Below are 19,064 nucleotides of genomic sequence, written 5' to 3'. Positions count from 1 at the left end.
CTCTTGTTCTCATACAGACCCAAGGAAACCAGGCACCAGGAAACAGTGTGAGAGGCAGGGAAGGAGCAGCAAGCAAGCCAGCTTCCAGTGTGTGTGTGTGTGTGCGCGCGCACGCTCTCTCACACAGGGTGGGGATGGATGATTTATAGTCTGGCATTTTGTTATGGCCATGTGAAGAGAAGAAGGTGTAATGGATGCACACGTTTTTGTTTTGATTCCAAGTGTGGGATGGGGAACAGACTTGTGAGAGATCAGGTGATATTTATCCACCAGAAGATGAACCACCTCCTGCAGGGGCTTCATTTTTGCCAGCTGACTCTGAAAAGAGAAAGCTTTGGGGCTCCGCCTTTCAGCTGCTGTTCCAGGTTTCAGCAGCAACTTTGGTTGACTTGCTGGTCTGTTGGAACCCTGTCGACTACACCAGGGGAATCGCTCCCAGGAACCTAGTCTAAAAAGGTCTACTTCTCCTGTTCCTATCAACCTCTTTTCTCTCCTATCTAGGGTAGGTGGGTTGGAAGGGAGGTATAAGCATTAAAGAACCCCAAATAAAGTAGGCTTGGAAAAGGTTGGAGCCTACAAGGAGGCGTGCCTGTTCTGAAGGTCAGTGAACAGACTTAGGACACCAAGAAGCTATGGTTTGCTCCTTGCTGCTGGGACCAAGGCAGAAGGCCTCTTATTGTCCACTGCTCTAGAACAGGCAGCTCCCACACTGGCTCCCGAACGTTCCCTCTGTGCCTGCAGCTCAGATGCAGTGGTGGAAACAGCAGGCATGAAGACCTTTCAGGGTCCATATGACTCTCTGGGTCACAGCACTGTGGTCACATTCCCAACAAAACTCAGTCCCAAAGTCAACACATTTTCATGAAAATATATTTAATCTCACTCCAATTAGAAGTCCTGTCTCTCTCCCCAGTGACTTTCAAACAAAGGTCCCCTCTCAACAAATGCTGAAAATGGAAAGAGAAATAAATCCCTTTCATCTTGAGTGAAAGGTGCATAATCAAACACTTGATGGCTGACCTCTCCATAAGGTCTTTGCTCACTTTAAGGAGGGGATTACATCACTGCTATGAATTTGAAGTGTGAAGACGTTCTTAACCTAGGTCAGTTAACACTGTGTCATACAGAGGGCTGGGCTCTCCAGGCAAGGGTTTCCTTGAGCAGAGAGAAACAGAGACGAACAGTAAGAAGTGCAGGAGACACTTCTGAGAATACTGGCTAGTGCTCAGTTGACGATTAGTCAGGGTGAAAATCAATGTCTGTGATCAATAACTTTACAGACAAGGAAGCCTTCTTCCTGGTACTACAGAGCTTCCCACGATTCTAGATTCCAGATTATAGAAAAGGATAAAAATATTAGCAAATCGAGAACGTAGAAACTCCTGGCTCTTTGCCTCCAGGCATGGCAGTGTCCACTTGCTCTTCTTGGCAGCACCCTCCTTAGGAGTTGAGGTGGCTCCACCAGCTGGGGCCTGGTACCTCACTGGGCCTAGCACCAAGGGCGGGTCTCCCGAGAGGCTGGCACCTACTGGGCCATCTTGCGGATCATGTAGTTCAGGATGCCTCCGTTGTGGAAGTAGGTGAGTTCCACGTCAGTGTCGAACCTCATCACAGCCTGGAAGGTCTTCCCGGTGTCCAGCTGCAGAGAGGCAGAACACAGCTGAAGGGGGTGCTGAGCGGAGACCCCTGCCTCAGGGTGCCTGCGCCAGGCTGCCTGCTAGCTCTAGGGTGTGTGTGGTCTGTGTGCCAGCAACGTATGGAGCAGGTGGCCCCTGTACTAGCCAGATCTCCTGAATTAAAACTTGTGCTTCAGTGAGACCCCTGGGGGTTCAGGTGCCCCTGAAGCGTGAGAAGCGCTGCAGCAGAATTAATGATGGAGGCGAGAAGCACATGGGGAACAAAGTGGCCCCTCAGGACGGTGGCTGTGAGTGACACTGATGCTTTTCCCGAAGTCTCCTCTGGACATGCACTGGGCAGCAGAAGCCTTTTTTGGTGGGGGGGGGGGGGGGCGAGTGTTGTTCCTTAGGCAGCTAGCTGATCCTTGGGTCACCCTGGGACCTTGGCAGCTGCTTCTGTGGTGCTAAATCCCCCTGGGACTCTGGTGTGGTGAAGGGGAGCACCTAATTCTTGCCACTCCTAAAATGTGCCACCAACCCCACAGTAGTTACTTTCCTGTTGCTGTGATAAAACAACATGACCATGACCAAAGCAACTTTTAGGAGAGAGAGTTAATCTTGGCTTGTGGTTCCAGAGGCAGGGGTGGGGGGTAGGGGGAGTGGGGGGTGGGGGGGTCAGGAAGAGCCCATCATGGTGAGGAGACATGGCAGCAGCAAGTGGCAGGCATGGCTGGAGGCGCAGGAAAACGAGGGCTCATCTCCTCAACCGCAAGTGGAAGGCAGAGAGAGGGAAGTGTGATCGTGAGTCTTTGCACTCTCAAACTCTGCCCCAGTAGCACATTTCCTCCAGCACGCTTGCACATCTAAGCCTCCCGGGTAGCACTACCAGTGGCTACCACGAGTTCAGACGCTGGAGACTCGGAGGAACATTTCTTCTCATTTAGAGCACAGCCACGGGGCTAATTTAAAGGCTGGGCCTGGGATGAGGCTCAGAGAGGAGGTGCGTGTAGTGTCTGCGGATCATTTTCATTTAAAAAAAAAAAGGAAAATTTAGATAACAGAAGCATTGCCTCTGAGATTTCATCACTGCTCTTCGGGCTGAAAGAGACCGAGAGAATGGGGCCGGCTGGGGATGGGAGGTCAGAATAAACCCATAAACAGTATCAACAACAACCACAACAACAACCACCACCACCACCACCACCTAGGCTAAGCTGGAGCAGCAGGTTTCCCAGGTAATGGGAGTTAACACGAAAACTCGAGTTAACCCCCTCCACCCCACCAATTGCTGCCTATCCACTGATGACAAGCACGGGGCCCTCCCCTCGGGTCCCGACGGCTGGACTCGGCTTACCTCTATCTGAACCTTCATGCGAGGTTTAAGGTTCCCTGGAATGTTGATAGTGTATCGCTCCCGGCCTGTGAGTCCCAGAGAGTCTGCAGTTTCTCCAGGGAGATATTCAAGGGGGATCACCCCCATCCCCACCAGGTTGCTGCGGTGAATGCGCTCATAGCTCTCTGCCAGGACGGCTTTGATTCCCTGAAGAGCCAAGACAGAAACGTTACCGTGGGGCTTCTTTAGAAATCCTCACAGCCAGATTCTAAGTAGTGGTTCATCTAAAACGCTATCTTCTGGTTCTAAGTAACGAGGCTTGTCCCGTTGCCTACAGCACACCCGCACTCTGTAAGCGCTTCCGTGAGTTGTCTCCTGCCCCCCACCAACGCTGAGCCCCAGCAGATGCTATTACTGTCCCCTTAGGGAGTCTCAGTGGTAGGGTGTGCTATGGGAGCCCACGACCGTGCATTTAGCCACTTTCGGATACAAGCGCCCTCAGCTAATTTGTATCTGGAATGCCTATCACAAAAATAAAGACAATGTTCTTTTCGTTGGGTGGTCTTTTATTGTGGGCACACTTCAGCAGATACCGAGGGTTTAGTTGAAACAGTGACAATCAGAATGTACCACCGAGGAGATGATTAATGTAGGCTGCGTTCACACTTCCTGTTTCAGGATCAAACTGACTGAACAGCGTTGTGAGGAGGCCTCCTATAAAGGGCCTTTTATTGTTAAGTGTGTAATTGGCAATATAAAGCGGTAACCGATACAGCAGAGAACTCGGCCTTCCTATTAGCTATAAATTCTTAGATACTACCTCAGACCTACTGCACCAGAACCTTGGGGAATGTGCATGCACACACACACACACACACACACACACACACACACGCACGCACGCACGCACGCACGCACGCACGCACGCACGCACGCGCGCGCGTGCCTGGCTATAAAACTGCTGCCGCGTTAGAATCACCAGGAGAGGCTTTAAAATCCCAGTGTGCAAGCCTTTACTAACTGAAGTGGACTCTCTAAGGAAAACATTTACAATGTCCCCGCAAGTGTTTCTAAAGTCAAGAAACACTAGCAGAAGGGATTTTCGCGATATAAAATGTGCAGTCCCTTTGCCTGGTGAGACAGTCAGTGCCTAAAGGCGGTAGCATGAAGGCTTAGGTCCTACATGGCTAGAATCATCCCCTGCAAGTTATCCTCCCTCCAACCCGTGGCCGTATGGGTGCTCATGTGTATGCACTTGCCTATGCTTTAGTACGAGTGAACATACTAACTACATGTAATTTAAAGTGAAAGTACCTTACTCTACCTAGCTTCTGTAGAAGCCCAGCTCCTCACTGCTCCCTTACAGCCTGCAGTTTACCCCTTACATTGACGGCTATAATCTTAACACATTTGGGGCTCCAAGCTCTGCGACTGTTATGTGTTGGAACATGGTCCAGAAATAGAGTTGTGTTCGGAGAATTCTCCAAGAAACAAGACAAGAGTCTTGTGGCCCCAGTTTCTTCAAAACATGGAATTATTCTTAGAATGTGTTTTCGTGCTTCTCCCAGGTGTATCAGATGGGAGTGAGTTTACTTCAGATTACTCACCATTGCTTGCTGTTCTTATTCAGTTTAAATTATCCTTTATATACTGCTGTGGAGTAACATGTTTTTGCCACCTGCGGCTTGACCTTGCGATTGAGTATGTCCTTGAACTCATGAGAGCTTTGCTTATGTGACCTTTCTTAGTCCTCACAGCATAAACTGTCTAAGGCTCTGAATAAAGTTGGCTATTGCATGAGACTTTTGTCTACCTCTGGGGACCTGGGAGATAATTATGAAAGCCATGCTATTTTTTTCTATATAAGAAAGGATGGTGGCACATACATTTCTGAACTGTCAGCCACCACAGGCTTTCCCCCAGTCACTGACAGGAGCCGGCAGAGCTCGTCTGCTGTATCTGAGCCAGTTCTCCTATGGGGGCTGCTGCCCTTTGACTGGAAGAAGTTTAGATCCCCAGAGAAGCAGGCTGGGTAAATGCCACCAGCTCTGTACCAGCTGCTCTTCTTCGCTAACGCCCTCATGGCTTCCACCCCAGTCCCGAGAGGCCCCACCCCACTGGGAAGCCTCCGCTCCATACGCACCAGCAGGAAAGGGCCTTTGGCTGCCCAGTCTCGGGAGCTGCCCGAGCCATACTCTTTGCCGGCCAGAACGATCAGGGGAAATCCAGCCTGCTGGTACCGCTCAGCAGCATCGAACACATCAAGCTGAGGAGGAGGAGGAGGAAAGGAAGGTTTTAGAGATGCACTCAGGCCCCAAAAACACTGGGGAAGGCCTGTAAGACAGCTAAGTCAACAAAAAACTAAAAATGTGGCCCTGTGCTTGGCCACATTGACTCTCGTCTACCAAGAAATGCCTACCAAGTTGAACTTTACTTCTGACTAAAATGTAACTGCTGTCCAGTTTTATAAATTCAAATCCTAGGGCATCAGAGGGAAAAAGGGAACTGCGTCAGATTTTCTTTTCCTTCTCTTCCACTGACTAAACCATTTGCGACTTAAAAGACAAAACCCCATGAACACGAAGCCTGGGTTTTGGGCCAATCTGAAAGACAGCACAAGGCAAGGTGATATGTTTGCAAATGGCATCAAATGCCCTCTATGTGTAGGCCACGGCAGCAGCGGCAGCGGCAGCAGAAGCGTACTCGGAGGGAAGTGGGCACCAACAGGCCAGGAAGAGTCAGCTAACTCAGTGAGAAACAGCTTCCACAAACAAACATGCTGCTCACGGGAGATTCTGATGAACTGAGCATCCCCCAGAGCTCTGTAGGGGTCACTAGTGAGTGTGGGACAAAACGATGGCTTGTTCATAGCTCAGTGGATCAGAAAATAAAGCCCCTTAAGAAGAAGTCACAACTTTAATCCCAACACTTGGGAGGCAGAGGCAGGTGGAACACTGTGAGTTCAAGGCCAGCCTGGTCTACAAATTGAGTCAAGGACAGTTAGGGCTCTGTTACACAGAGAAACCCTGTATTAAAAAAAAACATTTTGAAAAAGAAAAGTGCTTTCAAGACTGTAGCTCAGAATCCCACAGGGAAGCAGTGTGTACATTACCAGCTGGCTGGTATTCCTTCTAGAAGTTTGTATATCTTTTCCTAATTTCTATTTATTTTATTTTATTTTAAGTGCCTTGATTTGACAAGGTATTTGCAATCATGTGGCTAGTGTTCAGTGGGGCCTTTCAAAAATACTTCTTGTGTTGTTTCTTAGGCAATTTGGTAATTTCCTTCCTCCTTTTCTTCTTAAAGATCTAATTTGTGTGTATGTGCCCAAATGTAGGCAGACCACCTGCATAGATGAGCCTGAAGAACTGCTGAGGTCCCTGCAGCTGCTGGTGCAGGTAGCCAGGGTCCCCACAGCTGCTGGTGCAGGTGGCCGGGGTCCCTGCAGCTGCTGGTGCAGGTGGCTGTGGGTGCTGGGAGTGGCCCTTGACAACAGCAGCAGCAACGGTCCTGACTGCTCAGCCATCCCTCCAGCTCCCATTCTGTTTGTAGGACCTCCCTTTAGCACATGGTAGGCTGTGTGAGTTCTGTCTTTTTTCTTGAACTTCCCCCTTTGTTACTCTTCTATATCCCCAGAGATTTTTTTCTAAAGAGATCAGCTGTATGTTTGAATATTTTAATGTTTTCTTTTTCTTTTGTTTTGGTTTTTCAAGACAGGGTTTCTCTGTGTAGCCTTGGCTGTCCTGGACTTGCTTTGTAAACCAGGCTGGCCTCGAACTCACAGTGATCCACCTGCCATTGCTTCCCCAGTGCTGGGGTTAAAGGTGTGTGCCACCACGCTCAGCTTTGTTTTCATTTTCTTTAATGCACAAAGACCTTGGCTAGTTCCATCCAATTTGCCTGCACATTTCAAGATTTCCTTGTTTTTTAATAGCTGAGTAATATTCCATTGTGTAAATGTACCATAGTTTTACCCATTCTTGGTTGAGGGACATCTAGGTTGTTTCCATATTCTGGCTATTACGAATAAAGTTGCTATGAGCATAGTTGAGCATGTGTCCTTGTTGTATGGTGGAGCATCTTTTAGGTATATGCCAATTAGTGGAGTAGCTGGGTCTTGGGGTATCACTCACTATTCCCAATTTTCTGAGAAAGTGCCAGAATGATTTCCAAAGTGGCTGTACAAGTTTCCACTCACACCAGCAATGGAGGAGTGTTCCCCTTTCTCCACATCTTTGCCAGCATGTGATGTCACTTGAGATTTTTAATCTTAGCCACTGTGATGGGTGTAAGATGGAATCTCAGAGTCGTTTTGATTTGCATTTCTCTGATGACAAAGGGCGTTGAGCATTTCTTTAAGTGTTTCTCAGCCATATGATATCCCTCTGTTGAGAATTCTGTTTCATTTTTTAATTGGATAATTTGGTTTGGTGGTGTTTAATTTCTTGAGTTCTTTATATATTTTGGATATTAGCCCTCTGTTGGATGTAGAGTTGGTGAAGATCTGTTCCCAGTCTGTAGGCTGCCGCTTTGTTCTGTTGACAGTGTTCTTTGCCTTACTGAAGCTTTTCAGTTTCATGAAATCTCATTTATTAATTGTTGTTCTTAGAGCCGGAGCTGTTGATGTTCTTCTGTTCAAGAAGTTGTCTCCTGTGCCAATGAGTTCAAGGCTCTTCCTCACTTTTTCTTCTAACAGATTTAGTGTGTTTTATGTCAAGATCTTTGATCCACTTGGACTTGAGTTTTGTGCGGGGTGATAAATATGGATCTATTTGCATTTTTCTACATGTAGACATCCAGTTAGACCAGCACCATCTGTTGAAGATGCCATCTTTTTTCCATTGTACAGTTTTGGCTCCTTTTAAAAAATTAAGTGTCCATAGGTGCGCGGGTTTATTTCTGAGTCTTCTATTGAATTCCACTGACAACCAGCCTATTTCCATGCTAGTACCATGCCATTTTAATTACTGTTGCTCTATACATAGTACAGCTTGAGATCAGGGGCGGAGATTACTCCAAAGATCTTTTATTGTACAGTATTGTTTTAGCCATTCTGGATTTTTTGGTTTTCCATATGAAATTGAGAATTGATCTTTTAAGGTCTGTAAAGAATTGTGTAGGTATCCTGATTGCATTGAATTTCATACAATGGCCATTTTTACTATGTCGATCCTCCCAATTCATGAGCATAGGAGATCTTTTCATCTTCTGATATATTTTTCAATTACTTTTTTCAGAGACTTGAAATGTTTTTCATACAAGTCTTTCCCTTATTTGGTTAGAGAAATTTTTTTCTTAGTTAATAATTTGAAGTAGGAATCCCACTTTTAAAGAAAGGTTTATTTATTTATTATGTATATAGTACTCTGCTTGCATGTATGCCTGAATGCCAGAAGAGGGCATCAGATCTCATTATAGATGGTTGTGAGCCACCATGTGGTTGCTGGGAATTAAACTCAGGATCTCTGGAAGAGCAGTCAGTGCTCTTAATCTCTGAGCCATCTCTCCAGCCCCAGGAATACTCACTTCTAACTGGGATCTTTGAGGCGAAAAGATACATTTCTAGTCTGGGCTATACCTTCTGCTACCAGCACGGAAAAAGGGAGCTTGTTCTTGCTAGCGAGTCCATTCCTTCACTGGCACTGGGGCCGGGGGTATACTTTAGACCAGCCGAGACACACAGCCTCCTGGACTGAATACCTGCCGTATTCCTGGACCTTTCTTTGGTACACAGCAGTTGTTGTACTATCTGGACCACAGCTTGTAATTCATTCTAATACACCCACATATATATGTGTGTGTGTATATATATATATATATATATATATATATGTATATATTCATTGTATAAGTTCTGTTCCTCTAGAGAACCCTGACTAATATATCAATCAATACCTGATTTGACTTAAGGCCCGCTCCATGAGATGGAACCCATCCCTGACACTGCTTGGGTGACTAAAAACGTGAGACTAGATACCTCAGGAACCTAGAGGAGAAGCAAATACTAAATACTGTAAAGATAGAATGACTCCTGATTATATTCTGTTATCCTAACAGAACGGTGCCTTGCTCAGCCATCACCAGAGACGCTTCCTTCTGCAGCAGATGGGAACAAACACAAAGACCCACAGCTGGACAAAGTGTAGAGACTGAGAGACTCAGTTCCAAATGGGATGTCTCTATCAAATCCCTCATCTCAGCATCAGAGAACTTCACAGAAGGGGAGGTGGAAAGTGTGTAAGAGCCAGAGGGGATGGAGGACACCAAAGATGGCAGGGTGGAGGCACATGCAAATCAGAAATACCATGGAAGCATGCCCAGGGCCTGGACCAGATGGAGCCCCACTGCTGAGAGAAGTGGACACAAGTCCCACCCCAATTCAGAATCTACTGACAACTGATGACCACTTGCAAATGAAAAATTAGTTTTCTCCAATGGCGTCTCACTAGGGATTAAGAAAACAACTTAAGAGCAGGCCCCAAGCCTAGTAGTTAACGACCAACACGAAAGTAACTCAATGGCATCTTTGGAGGGTCTTGTCTATCTATTACAGTTTCTGGTTTTGTTGGGTTTTTGTTTCGTTGGATTTTTGTATTATTTTGTTTTCAAGGCAGGGTTTCTCTGTACAGCCCTGGTTGCCCTAGACTCACTTTGTAGACCAGGCTGGCCTCAAACTCACAGAGATCTGCCTGCCTCTACCTCCTGAGTGCTGGGAGTAAAGACGGTCACCATGATACCCAACTGGTTTTGTGTTTTTATAGGATTCATGTGTGTACAAATGTGTGCATCTCTGTATCTATGTGTTTCTTGGGCTTTTTCTTCTGTTTTTTTGTGTGTTTGTTTGTTTGCTTGTTTGTTTTGAGACAGGGTTTCTCTGTGTTCTGGAACTTGCTCTGTAGACCAGGTTGACCTGGAACCCAAGCCTCTGCCTCCCAAGTGCTGAGATTAAAGGCCTGTTTGTTTTGTTCTACTCTTGTTCGTCTTTATTTTATTTTTATCATTCTTTAGACACCTGCTTGTTTTCTAAGGCAACAGAGAAAGGGTGTAGATCTGGATAGGAAAGGAAGTGGGGAGGAACTCGGGTTGGTGGGGTGGGGGGGGGGTGGGGGGATTATAATCAGAATATATTGTATGGGGAAAAAAAAAAGGAAGGCCATTTTAAAGGAGGTAAGAAGTAATCAGGCAGTCCTACAACACTCCTTGGGGACCTGCAGATATGCCACCATCTTGAATCTTATAGCTCATCCCATCTTGTTTTAAACCTCAGGGCCATGTAAGGCCAGTGTCAGGAGCCGTTTGCAAAGGCTCTCTGTCCATAAGCGCTGCTCCCGTGGCTCTCTGCTCCAGCGTGAGGATCACGTGGATTGCTGAGACCTCCATTAAGCAAGATGTCCTGCCAAGTGCACACTCAAGGTCTTCAGACTATCAGAGAAAGTACACAGTGGCCCCAAGGCCGAGAGTCGGTTGAGATTACACGGCCTTTCCTGTGAGAATGTCCATACTATCTCCTGAGAGCGGCCTTCTGCTTTGTTTCCCCACGCCTGAGATGTGTATAAATTGAACTGGTGAATAAAGCTGAGGTGTGGTGTGATATCGACTGCAGGCCATCTCCAGTCTATGCTGTGTTTCTGACTATTTCTTGCCTCAGTTTCTTATTTCTGACCTTTCATTTCTCAGCCTCGCTCCCTGGTCTACGACCTGTTCGATACTGTCTAGAGCGGGCTCTGGCAGGCCAGGGTTATTTCTAGGTCACAAATTTATAAGAGGGCAAATGACTAGTGCTGGGACCACACCTCGGGTGGCTTTCCCATCGCACACACCCACATCTACAAATAAACAACTCTAGCATACACACCAGCTTAAGAAAAGCTCCTGGACTGAGCAAACCTCACAGCCCTTCCTTTTGCTGTGGATGCCGTGATGAGGACAAACCCCAGCGGGGACACACAACAGCCTTTCTTGACAAACGTCCTGAAAACCCTGGAATCTTATCTTCAAGTACTTAAAATACAGGTGGAATTTCACTCAGAGGCTCTTTTAAGATCAACGTCCATGAAATAAGACCTAGGTGGGCCACGGCGCCCGGCCACTGAGCAGCAGAGGTGAATCTGTACAGTGACGCGTGGCACACATATAGCTGTAGGAAGCCAGGCAGCCTGTGGCTGTGGAGACAAGGAAAGCCACTGTGAAGAGCCAGGTGGTCACCGGTTTCTGAAGGGTGGGCGATGGTACTCACGGTTTCTCCTGAGGGAAGATGCACAGTCTGAGGTGCCTGTTTGTTCAGAAACTTGTTCAGCAGGCGAATGTTGGCAAATGTCCCCCGTGCCATGATGGCATCATTCCCGCGGCGGGAGCCGTAGGAGTTGAACTCTCGTGGCGTCAGGCTGATGGAACAGAAGCAGGAAGAGCTCGTTAGCGATGCTGGCGAAGACTAAACCTAGTTTACACACAGACAAGAGAAAGGCCATAAAGCCAGCCACGTCACTGGATCTACCAGACACTGCTCTACAGGCTCTTTTCAAAGCCTCAACTGGGAGAGAGGGGAGAAGGGCAGGAATCAATCCTCCCCAGGGTCACATCTAGATAGAAAATTAGAAGGAACTCTACAAGGACTGTCCCCTTAACTCAGCAGGAAGCGCACACAGCCACATACACGGTGACGAGGAAATTAAAGGTAATAGGGAAGCTAGTTAGATGAGTCAGAGACTGGGGGACAACTAATATGCCGCACACACAAGTAGGACTCAATTTGTCCCTGAATAATTTTCCACAAGGCAAGGGAAGCAAAGAACTGGCAACACAACACATAACTTTCTAGAAGAAAAGAATCATGGCAGGGCCATAGAGGCACAAGAGTGATGTCTGTTCCTGTATCTTATGTGTGGGACCCTTGTGATGCCAAGAGCAGCATATTTCGGTGGACACAGCAGCCGGCTCACCAGCCTGAGTTTTACATACTGGGAGCCAATGTGAACATAATTTAACTGTTACATCTACATTTCGTGGCCAAGGGAGCGGACAAACATGCCTCAGAACCTCTGAAATCCTACCCAGAATGCTGCAGGTCTGTGAGCTATGGGATGGACACACTATGCTTGCTTGCATTCACTGCCCTAAAGAGTCCTCACGTCAAGGCGATCACCCCCAGAGAAAAAAGCATTTGTTCTTCTCAAGTTTTCTCCGAGCCCTCGCTGCGAGGGAACTGATTTGGAAGGGAGAGAGAGAGAGAGAAATCAGGAATTTTTTGCTTCTCACACGAGTCTCATGGAGATCAGAGCCGAGCACCCCAAACTCTATCTGTATCGAGCTGACAGCATGATGAGGACACGCCTATGGACAGCGGCATGTCTGAGGGGACGAGGAGGTGGGACAGCCACACATTCTGTCAATGGGCCATGACAATGAATTTCAGCTTATATCTCTACTGGGTCTCAGGCAGGCTCTGCCGCAGCTCCGGAGACAGAAAACACTTGAGCCTAAGGCGTACCACACTTGCTTAGGAAGCTATCTCTCTGGCGACTTGTGACTCAGTTAACTCTCCTATGGTGCTAAGTAGGCAGCGAAAGCAGGAAAATCAACTGGTTTTCAAGCATTAGTGCTCATCAAAGAAAGAAGACAGTCTGATCCCAAAGACACCAACAGGAAAAGAGAAATGGCAGCTTCACCCTCCCTCTGCCTGCAGTCTGTTCCACCTCATGCACACTTACCCTCTGTTGGTCAAGTAGCGAGCAGCGGGGCTGTTTCTTGCGATATTCCCCGCTGGAGAGATATGGTCTGTAGTTACTGAGTCTCCTAAGTTTAGCAGCACATAAGCACCCGCTATAGACTTGGGCGTCTGGAGGTCTAAAGTCTATGGAAGAATGCAAGTTAGCACGTGCCCAGGTTTCCCGGGTCACGGGGCGAGCTCGACACTGAGAGCTACACATCAGTGCATGGAAAATTCCAGTTTGCTGCCTCATAGCAACGATGCTTATAATGAAAAGTAAGGTAAACTGGAAATGTTGACTTCTGAACCTTGGATATTAGTTCACCAGCCTTCAAAGGCAAAGGGAGCGCAGCTTCAGGGGCATTCTTTCTGCTTCTCCATATAAGTCTTCGCACCCCCTCCATCGTGACCCACCATGAAGTGTGAGTTAAATAAATATGGTGAGCCCTGAGGATATTCTCCTGGGCAGGTCCCGCAGGCCTTAGCTGGTCCCCTTCTAAGTGGTGTTTTCTCACCACTGCATGGCCACACAGAACCTCTGGCCACAGAAACAGTGCCTACAGCCCAACCTCCCAGCCTCCTACAGCTTACTCAGTACACTCAGCTTGAGTATGCCAGTGGGCAGCCAGCACAAGGCTGTAGGGTAAGACTGGACAAGGAAAGACGACAACAACAACAACAAAACAAAAACAAAAACAAAAATACCCAGCTTTTAAAGAACTTATATTAAGAAAAAAAAAAAAAAAAAGCCAGGGGCTGGAAGGATGGCTCAGAGGTCAGGAGTACCAACTGTTCTTCAATTTCCAGCACCAAATGGTGGCTTAAAACTGTAACTTGCCGGGTGGTGGTGGCGCACGCCTTTAATCCCAGCACTCGGGAGGCAGAGGAGGGCACATCACTGTGAGTTTGAGGCCAACCTGGTCTACAAAGTGAGTCCAGGACAGTCCAAGGCTACACAGAGAAACACTGTCTCGAAAAACCAAACCAAACCAAACCAAACCAAACCAAACCAAACCAAAAACCTGTAACTCTAATGTCCTCTTCCATGCCCCCTCCCTACCCCCAGGCACTGTTCATATGCAGTGCACAGACATACATGCCAAGAAAAACTCATACACATTAAAAAAAAAAGTTAGGCCGGTGAGATGGCTCAAGGTAAGAGTTCTTGCCACCAACACCAGCCCCATGACCTATGTCTGACCCTGGAACCGACAGTGGAAAGAAGGGAGTGACTCAACAGGTGGCTTTTCACCTCCACCCATGTCTCACGGCCACACATACAAATCTCTCTCTCTCTCTCTCTCTCTCTCTCTCTCTCTCTCACACACACACACACACACACACACACAAATAAAATTTAAAAATGTATGCTATCCACAAATACAGTAGAAAATTCCTACCAAGTTTTCGAAGAATGGCGGTGACTTAATGTACGTAGATTTAGGGTTCCATGCGTACAGCTTCTCTGACGGCGCTGCTAAGGCATTCCAGCTTTTGTTTACAGTCTGGGAAAAAAAAAGAAGAAAGAAAGAGGTGGGGGCAGGGAGGGGAGGGAATCAATCACATTCTAGTCCGGGGGAAAAAAATTAATAGGTAAATACAAAACATTCAAAAGAGGTCTACTAAAAGCCACTTTGGTTCTAAGCAGAAACACACAGTGGTTCCTTCTTCTTGCTAAGTGACTGGTAAAAAGTCAGGCCCTCTCCATTCGCCGCGTCCCCAGGGACTCACACCGGCAGGAAAGCACTGCCTTCTAACCACGTCTCTTATCTACCATGATGAAACTGGAGAAGCCACGTGGGCAGTGCCGAGGGAAGCCACAGCTAAGAGCCAGTGCGGAACTGCGGACTCAGTCAGGTGCCCGGGGTGGCCCAGATGGGGTGCCTAGAGCTCGGGAAGGCTGAGGCCCCTCTCATTCTGTACCCACAGACAGGAACTGCTTTTGTCTTAACTTGCTAAGTTTGACTTATTTTTATTTCTAATATGTGTGTGTGTGTGTGTGTGTATGTGTGTGTGTGTGTGTATTTAAAATATGTTATTTATTATGTATACAGTGCTCTGCCTGCATGTAAACCTGTAGTCCGGAAGAGGGCATCAGATCACATTACAGATGGTTGTGAGCCACCATGTGGTTGCTGGGAATTGAACTCAGGACCTCTGGAAGAGCAGACAGTGCTCTTAACCACTGAGCCCCAATATTTTTAATGACGTCATATACCTCTGTACAGTATTCTAGGGCATATCCCCCACTGCTCTCTTGCCCTCCCCACAATTCTAACTCACCTCACTCCCTTCTTCTCACCTAGTCTCCCTTCTGCTTTCGTGCCCTCTTTTCCTGACCTGCTGCGTTTAATCGGCATTGCCTGGATGAGCATGGGCTGAGCATGGGCCAGGTGATTTACCGGAGCCTGGACACCTTACTAGCAGCTACACTGCAGAAGAAAATGACCCTTCTTCTCCAGGCAACTATTAACTGCCAGCTGCTTCTCAGGGAGGGATGGGCCTCTTGAGTCCCACCCCACCCATCAGGGAACCGACAGGGAATGAATATACATTCTTAACATACTTCCGGGTTCCGTGGACAATCGATAGAAAATGACGGTCACTTTGGCTTGAATTTTCTTCTTAGATCCCGTAACTTGAGACACACTTAGTCAGATGGCTGACGGGCTCGCTGATACTGTTTCCTGGTGAGTAGCTTGTGAAAGGGGGCAGTGAGGACTTCTATGCCCACTGCCCCTGTCCCACAGTCTTGTTCTCCTTTCAAGCCATCACCGGAGTCAGAGCACCCTGGTCAGCAGGGACGAGTGGAACTGAAAGGGGGCTGAATCCCACTCATTTATCCTGCCTTATTTATTTATTCATTTGATTACTTGAAGACGGGGTCTTACTATGTAGCTCAGCTGTCCTGAGACTCACTATATAGACCAGGCCAATCTCCAACTCACAGATATCCACCTGCCTCAGCCTCCTGAGTGCTGCGCTGAGGGGATTAAAGGCGTGAGCCACCATGCCTGACTTCCCTCCTATTTTAAAATGTACAGCACAACTTTTTTTTCTCATTTCAACAAGTTGGAACATTCTGATTTTAATACTTAAAAAAAAACATTCAAATGATTCTTCGAGAGATACAGTCAATCAATTAACCCCACCTCAGTGACAAAATATAGTGACTATCATAGTCCTTAACACAGGTGACATTCCAAGACATCTGGAAAAAGAGTGGAGTTAAGATGTACCTAAGCCTGTTACTGGCTGTGTCCCACTTTGTCCTAGTCTGTAAGGTGTGTGGGTTTAGTAACAAATATGCATCGTCGGAGTAGTTGATAACACTGCCCTCGTCAGAGGAAGAAAAAAATGTTTCTTTTTATAGTTTATGCTCTGTTAGCTCAAGATCTGCAGAGAGAACACAACACAAACACCGTCTAGTGTGTGTATGTGTGGTGTGTGTGTGCGCGCGCGCGCATGTGCATGTGGTGTGTGTGCGCGCGCGCATGTTCATGTGGTGTGCATGTGTGTGTGGTGTGTGTGTGTGTGTGTGTGTGTGGTGCGCGTGTGTGTGCATGTGGGGTGTGTGTGTGTGTGTTGTGCCTCACCTCTATTTTCTGGTAGACCTCCTTAAACATCCCAGGGATGACGTACTGCCGCTCCACCGCCTGGATCTCGTCTCGAGTCGGCCAGACGTCCCTCAGAAACACTTGCTGGCCCTGTGCATTCACTCCTGCGGAAAACACATCGCCGATGAGGTTTCCCCTAACACCCACCTCATCATCACACCGTCAGATCTGTTTCTCCCAGGAGCTGTGCAAACACGAACCAGTGAAGACTGAGTCTCTTCCTCTACAGGAAAACCCTGATCACATTTCCATCAACAGACTAATACATAACCTGGCAGCACAGCATATGCTGTCTTATTTATAGACATTTAAATACAGCTTGGCTGCCAGTTTGTAAGTTTTGTATTTCTTAATTCGAATTTGTTAACTACAGTCTGAAAGCAGAGAAGAAAAAAAGGAATCTAAACTGAACACGTACATTTCCCTCTCATTGTTTTCTATACAATGTTTACATAGCACTAACACCGTCATAGGTGTCATAAGTGACTTAGGGATGGCCTAATGTGTAATATGAAATACTTTGTCATTTGCTAGTAGGCACTTGAGTTACTGGCAGACTTCAGTATCCTCAGAGGTTCCTGAAGTCAATGCTCCATGGACAGTGAGGAAGGCTATACAATACTGTCTGTCATTAACTGGAGACTCAGAGTCAACAGTACACTAACTCATGCCTGAATAGAGGCTGTGTCAATGCCAGGCACATTACTGGCTTCTTGGGTGTAGAACATTGGACATAGTTAAGTATTATGCTCCAGAGCCATCAAGAAAAGCAAAATCATCACAAAGAAATAAACAGACACACACACAAAATCAAACAATGGCGCTAACTAGACTATGGAAAGTGCATTTGTTTACAGACTTAAGAGCTGAAACAAGAAGGCAGAGTGATGCTTTGTCTGGCTGTGTCACAGTGAAGGTGTGTTGTGGGTGACTCAGCTTTCACTCAAGCTTGCGTCTGTGACAGGCCCTGACTACATCAGGAATGCTAATTTAGGGACAAATACATTTTAGGGAGCAGGCGTAATTATAAAGGCAGACTCCAAAACCATGAGTCAACTGTATAGCCACAGTGTGGTTTCTTAAAAGCAAATCTTAGGGATTTGAACGCCCTGGCTAGAGTGAGGAGGCAGCAAGAGGAGGGGTCCAGGGCAAAGCGTGTTCCCACAGGGCACACAGTACAGGCAGTCCATCTCAGGAGACCACGAGGCAAAAGGCAGGGATCTCTGAAGAAGCCAGAATGGCAAACTGCTAATGCGTTTGGAGTTTATGCTCTTTTTGCCACCTACTACCCCCAGTAGAGTCTTGTTTCCTTCGTTTGTTCTTTGGCTATACCCTGCAGAAGAGTGGAAAGACTGTCTCCTCTCTAGAGAGTGATTTTAGAGACAGGGTCTCCCTGTAGCTCTGACTGGCCTGGAACTCACTTCTAGAGATCTGCTTGCTTCTGCCTTTTGAGACTTCGGATTAAAGACATGTGCCATCATGCCCAACCCTTCACTTTATAATAACAAAAGCAGCAACTTCTTTCCGGTCTATTTTTCTTTTCTTTTTTAAAAATTTTTATTTAATGTGCATTGATGTTTTGGAATTACAGACAGTTATGAACTGCCATGTGGGTGCTGGGAATTGAACCCGGGTCCTTTGGAAGAGCAGTCAGTGCTCTTCACCGCTGAGCCATGTCTCCAGCCCCTCCAGTCTATTTTTCAATTCACTAGAAAAAGACAATCACAAGAGCAAACTCTTACCCAAAGGCTCTTTCTCAAAGTCAATCCTGACGGTCCCTGCGATCGCATAAGCTATCACCAGTGGGGGAGACGCTAAGTAGTTGGCCCGTGTGTTAGGATGGACGCGGCCTTCAAAATTCCTGTTCCCAGACAGCACTCCAACAGCTACGAGGTCTCCCTGCGTGAGGGAAGAGAACCATCAGTGCACAAGGGAGGGTACTGCTAGGCATCTGCCAGTTTTTACATCATGTGTCAGCCTCCCTCCCTTCCCTCAGGTCTCCTGCTATGAAGGAGGAGGGCATGGAGGGGCCTTCAAGGGGAGAGCTCCAGGTCAAACACAGGGAGTGCTGGTCAGTAACTTCTGCTCTTGAGAAAATTCCTGATATGTCAGCATATAATGTAATTTCTGGTGCCGGAGTCTGAGACCAGGTGATACTCCCAGGAAAGATGAAAAGGTAACAGCTGAAGGGAACCACAGCAACAGGCCCACAAGGCTATAAATCTGTGGGGCCGGAAGACAAACCAACCAAGGTAGTTTTACATTCATTTCTAGGTAGATTTGTTTGATTTTGAACCAAGTTTCAAATGACCAGCGACAAACAACGCAGAGCCCCTTGCAGCCAAAACCAGCGTGCGCTGAGCCTATATTTATCATCACGGTTTCCAGAAGGGACCCTTGGAGTCAGCTCAAGACGCCCCCAAGACCAAGCTCTCAACACAAAGTAGATTTATTCGCTCCAGGGGGATAAAGTGTAGAGAATAAAAGACAGAGACAGGAGAGAAGAGGATGAGGGAGAAGGGGAGGGATGCTTGTTGGGGGTGGGGTGGGGGAAGTGGGGGGCACATGACAAAGGACTCCCTCTGTATAGAAAGGAGACAGATGTGGCCCATAGGCAAACAGCAGTTTATAAAGGTAAGGGGTGGTGGTGGGGGGGCACGACCCAGTGTAAGGAAGAGGTGTTTAATTTGATTGGGCATGTTAATTATGGGAGCTAAAAGGGGCTTTTGATTGGTGGCCCTTAGACCTTGGTAGTCAGCCTCAGGGGGAGGAAGTAGCCAAATAAGGAAGTA

General features: G+C 47.2%; 1 protein-coding gene across 1 annotated transcript in view; it reads right to left on the bottom strand.

The window, feature by feature from the left end:
- Positions 1-686: 686 nt before the first annotated feature.
- The window catches only part of Aco1 (aconitase 1), a 59,495-nt gene continuing 41,117 nt past the window's right edge, over positions 687-19,064 (bottom strand). Inside the window, exons 14-21 of the mRNA XM_051157728.1 lie at positions 18,015-18,171; positions 16,252-16,376; positions 14,056-14,160; positions 12,657-12,799; positions 11,186-11,333; positions 5,093-5,215; positions 2,971-3,156; positions 687-1,639 (exon numbers count right to left, since the gene is read on the bottom strand). Coding sequence (XP_051013685.1) covers positions 1,526-1,639; positions 2,971-3,156; positions 5,093-5,215; positions 11,186-11,333; positions 12,657-12,799; positions 14,056-14,160; positions 16,252-16,376; positions 18,015-18,171 — 1,101 coding nt within the window. The 3' untranslated portion in view covers positions 687-1,525. The remainder of the gene's footprint in view (positions 1,640-2,970; positions 3,157-5,092; positions 5,216-11,185; positions 11,334-12,656; positions 12,800-14,055; positions 14,161-16,251; positions 16,377-18,014; positions 18,172-19,064) is intronic.

Source organism: Acomys russatus, chromosome 2, assembly GCF_903995435.1.
Source record: "Acomys russatus chromosome 2, mAcoRus1.1, whole genome shotgun sequence".
Lineage (NCBI taxonomy): Eukaryota > Metazoa > Chordata > Mammalia > Rodentia > Muridae > Acomys > Acomys russatus.
Note: the sequence above shows the minus strand (reverse complement) of the source record. Positions and strands in the feature narration are given on the sequence as shown.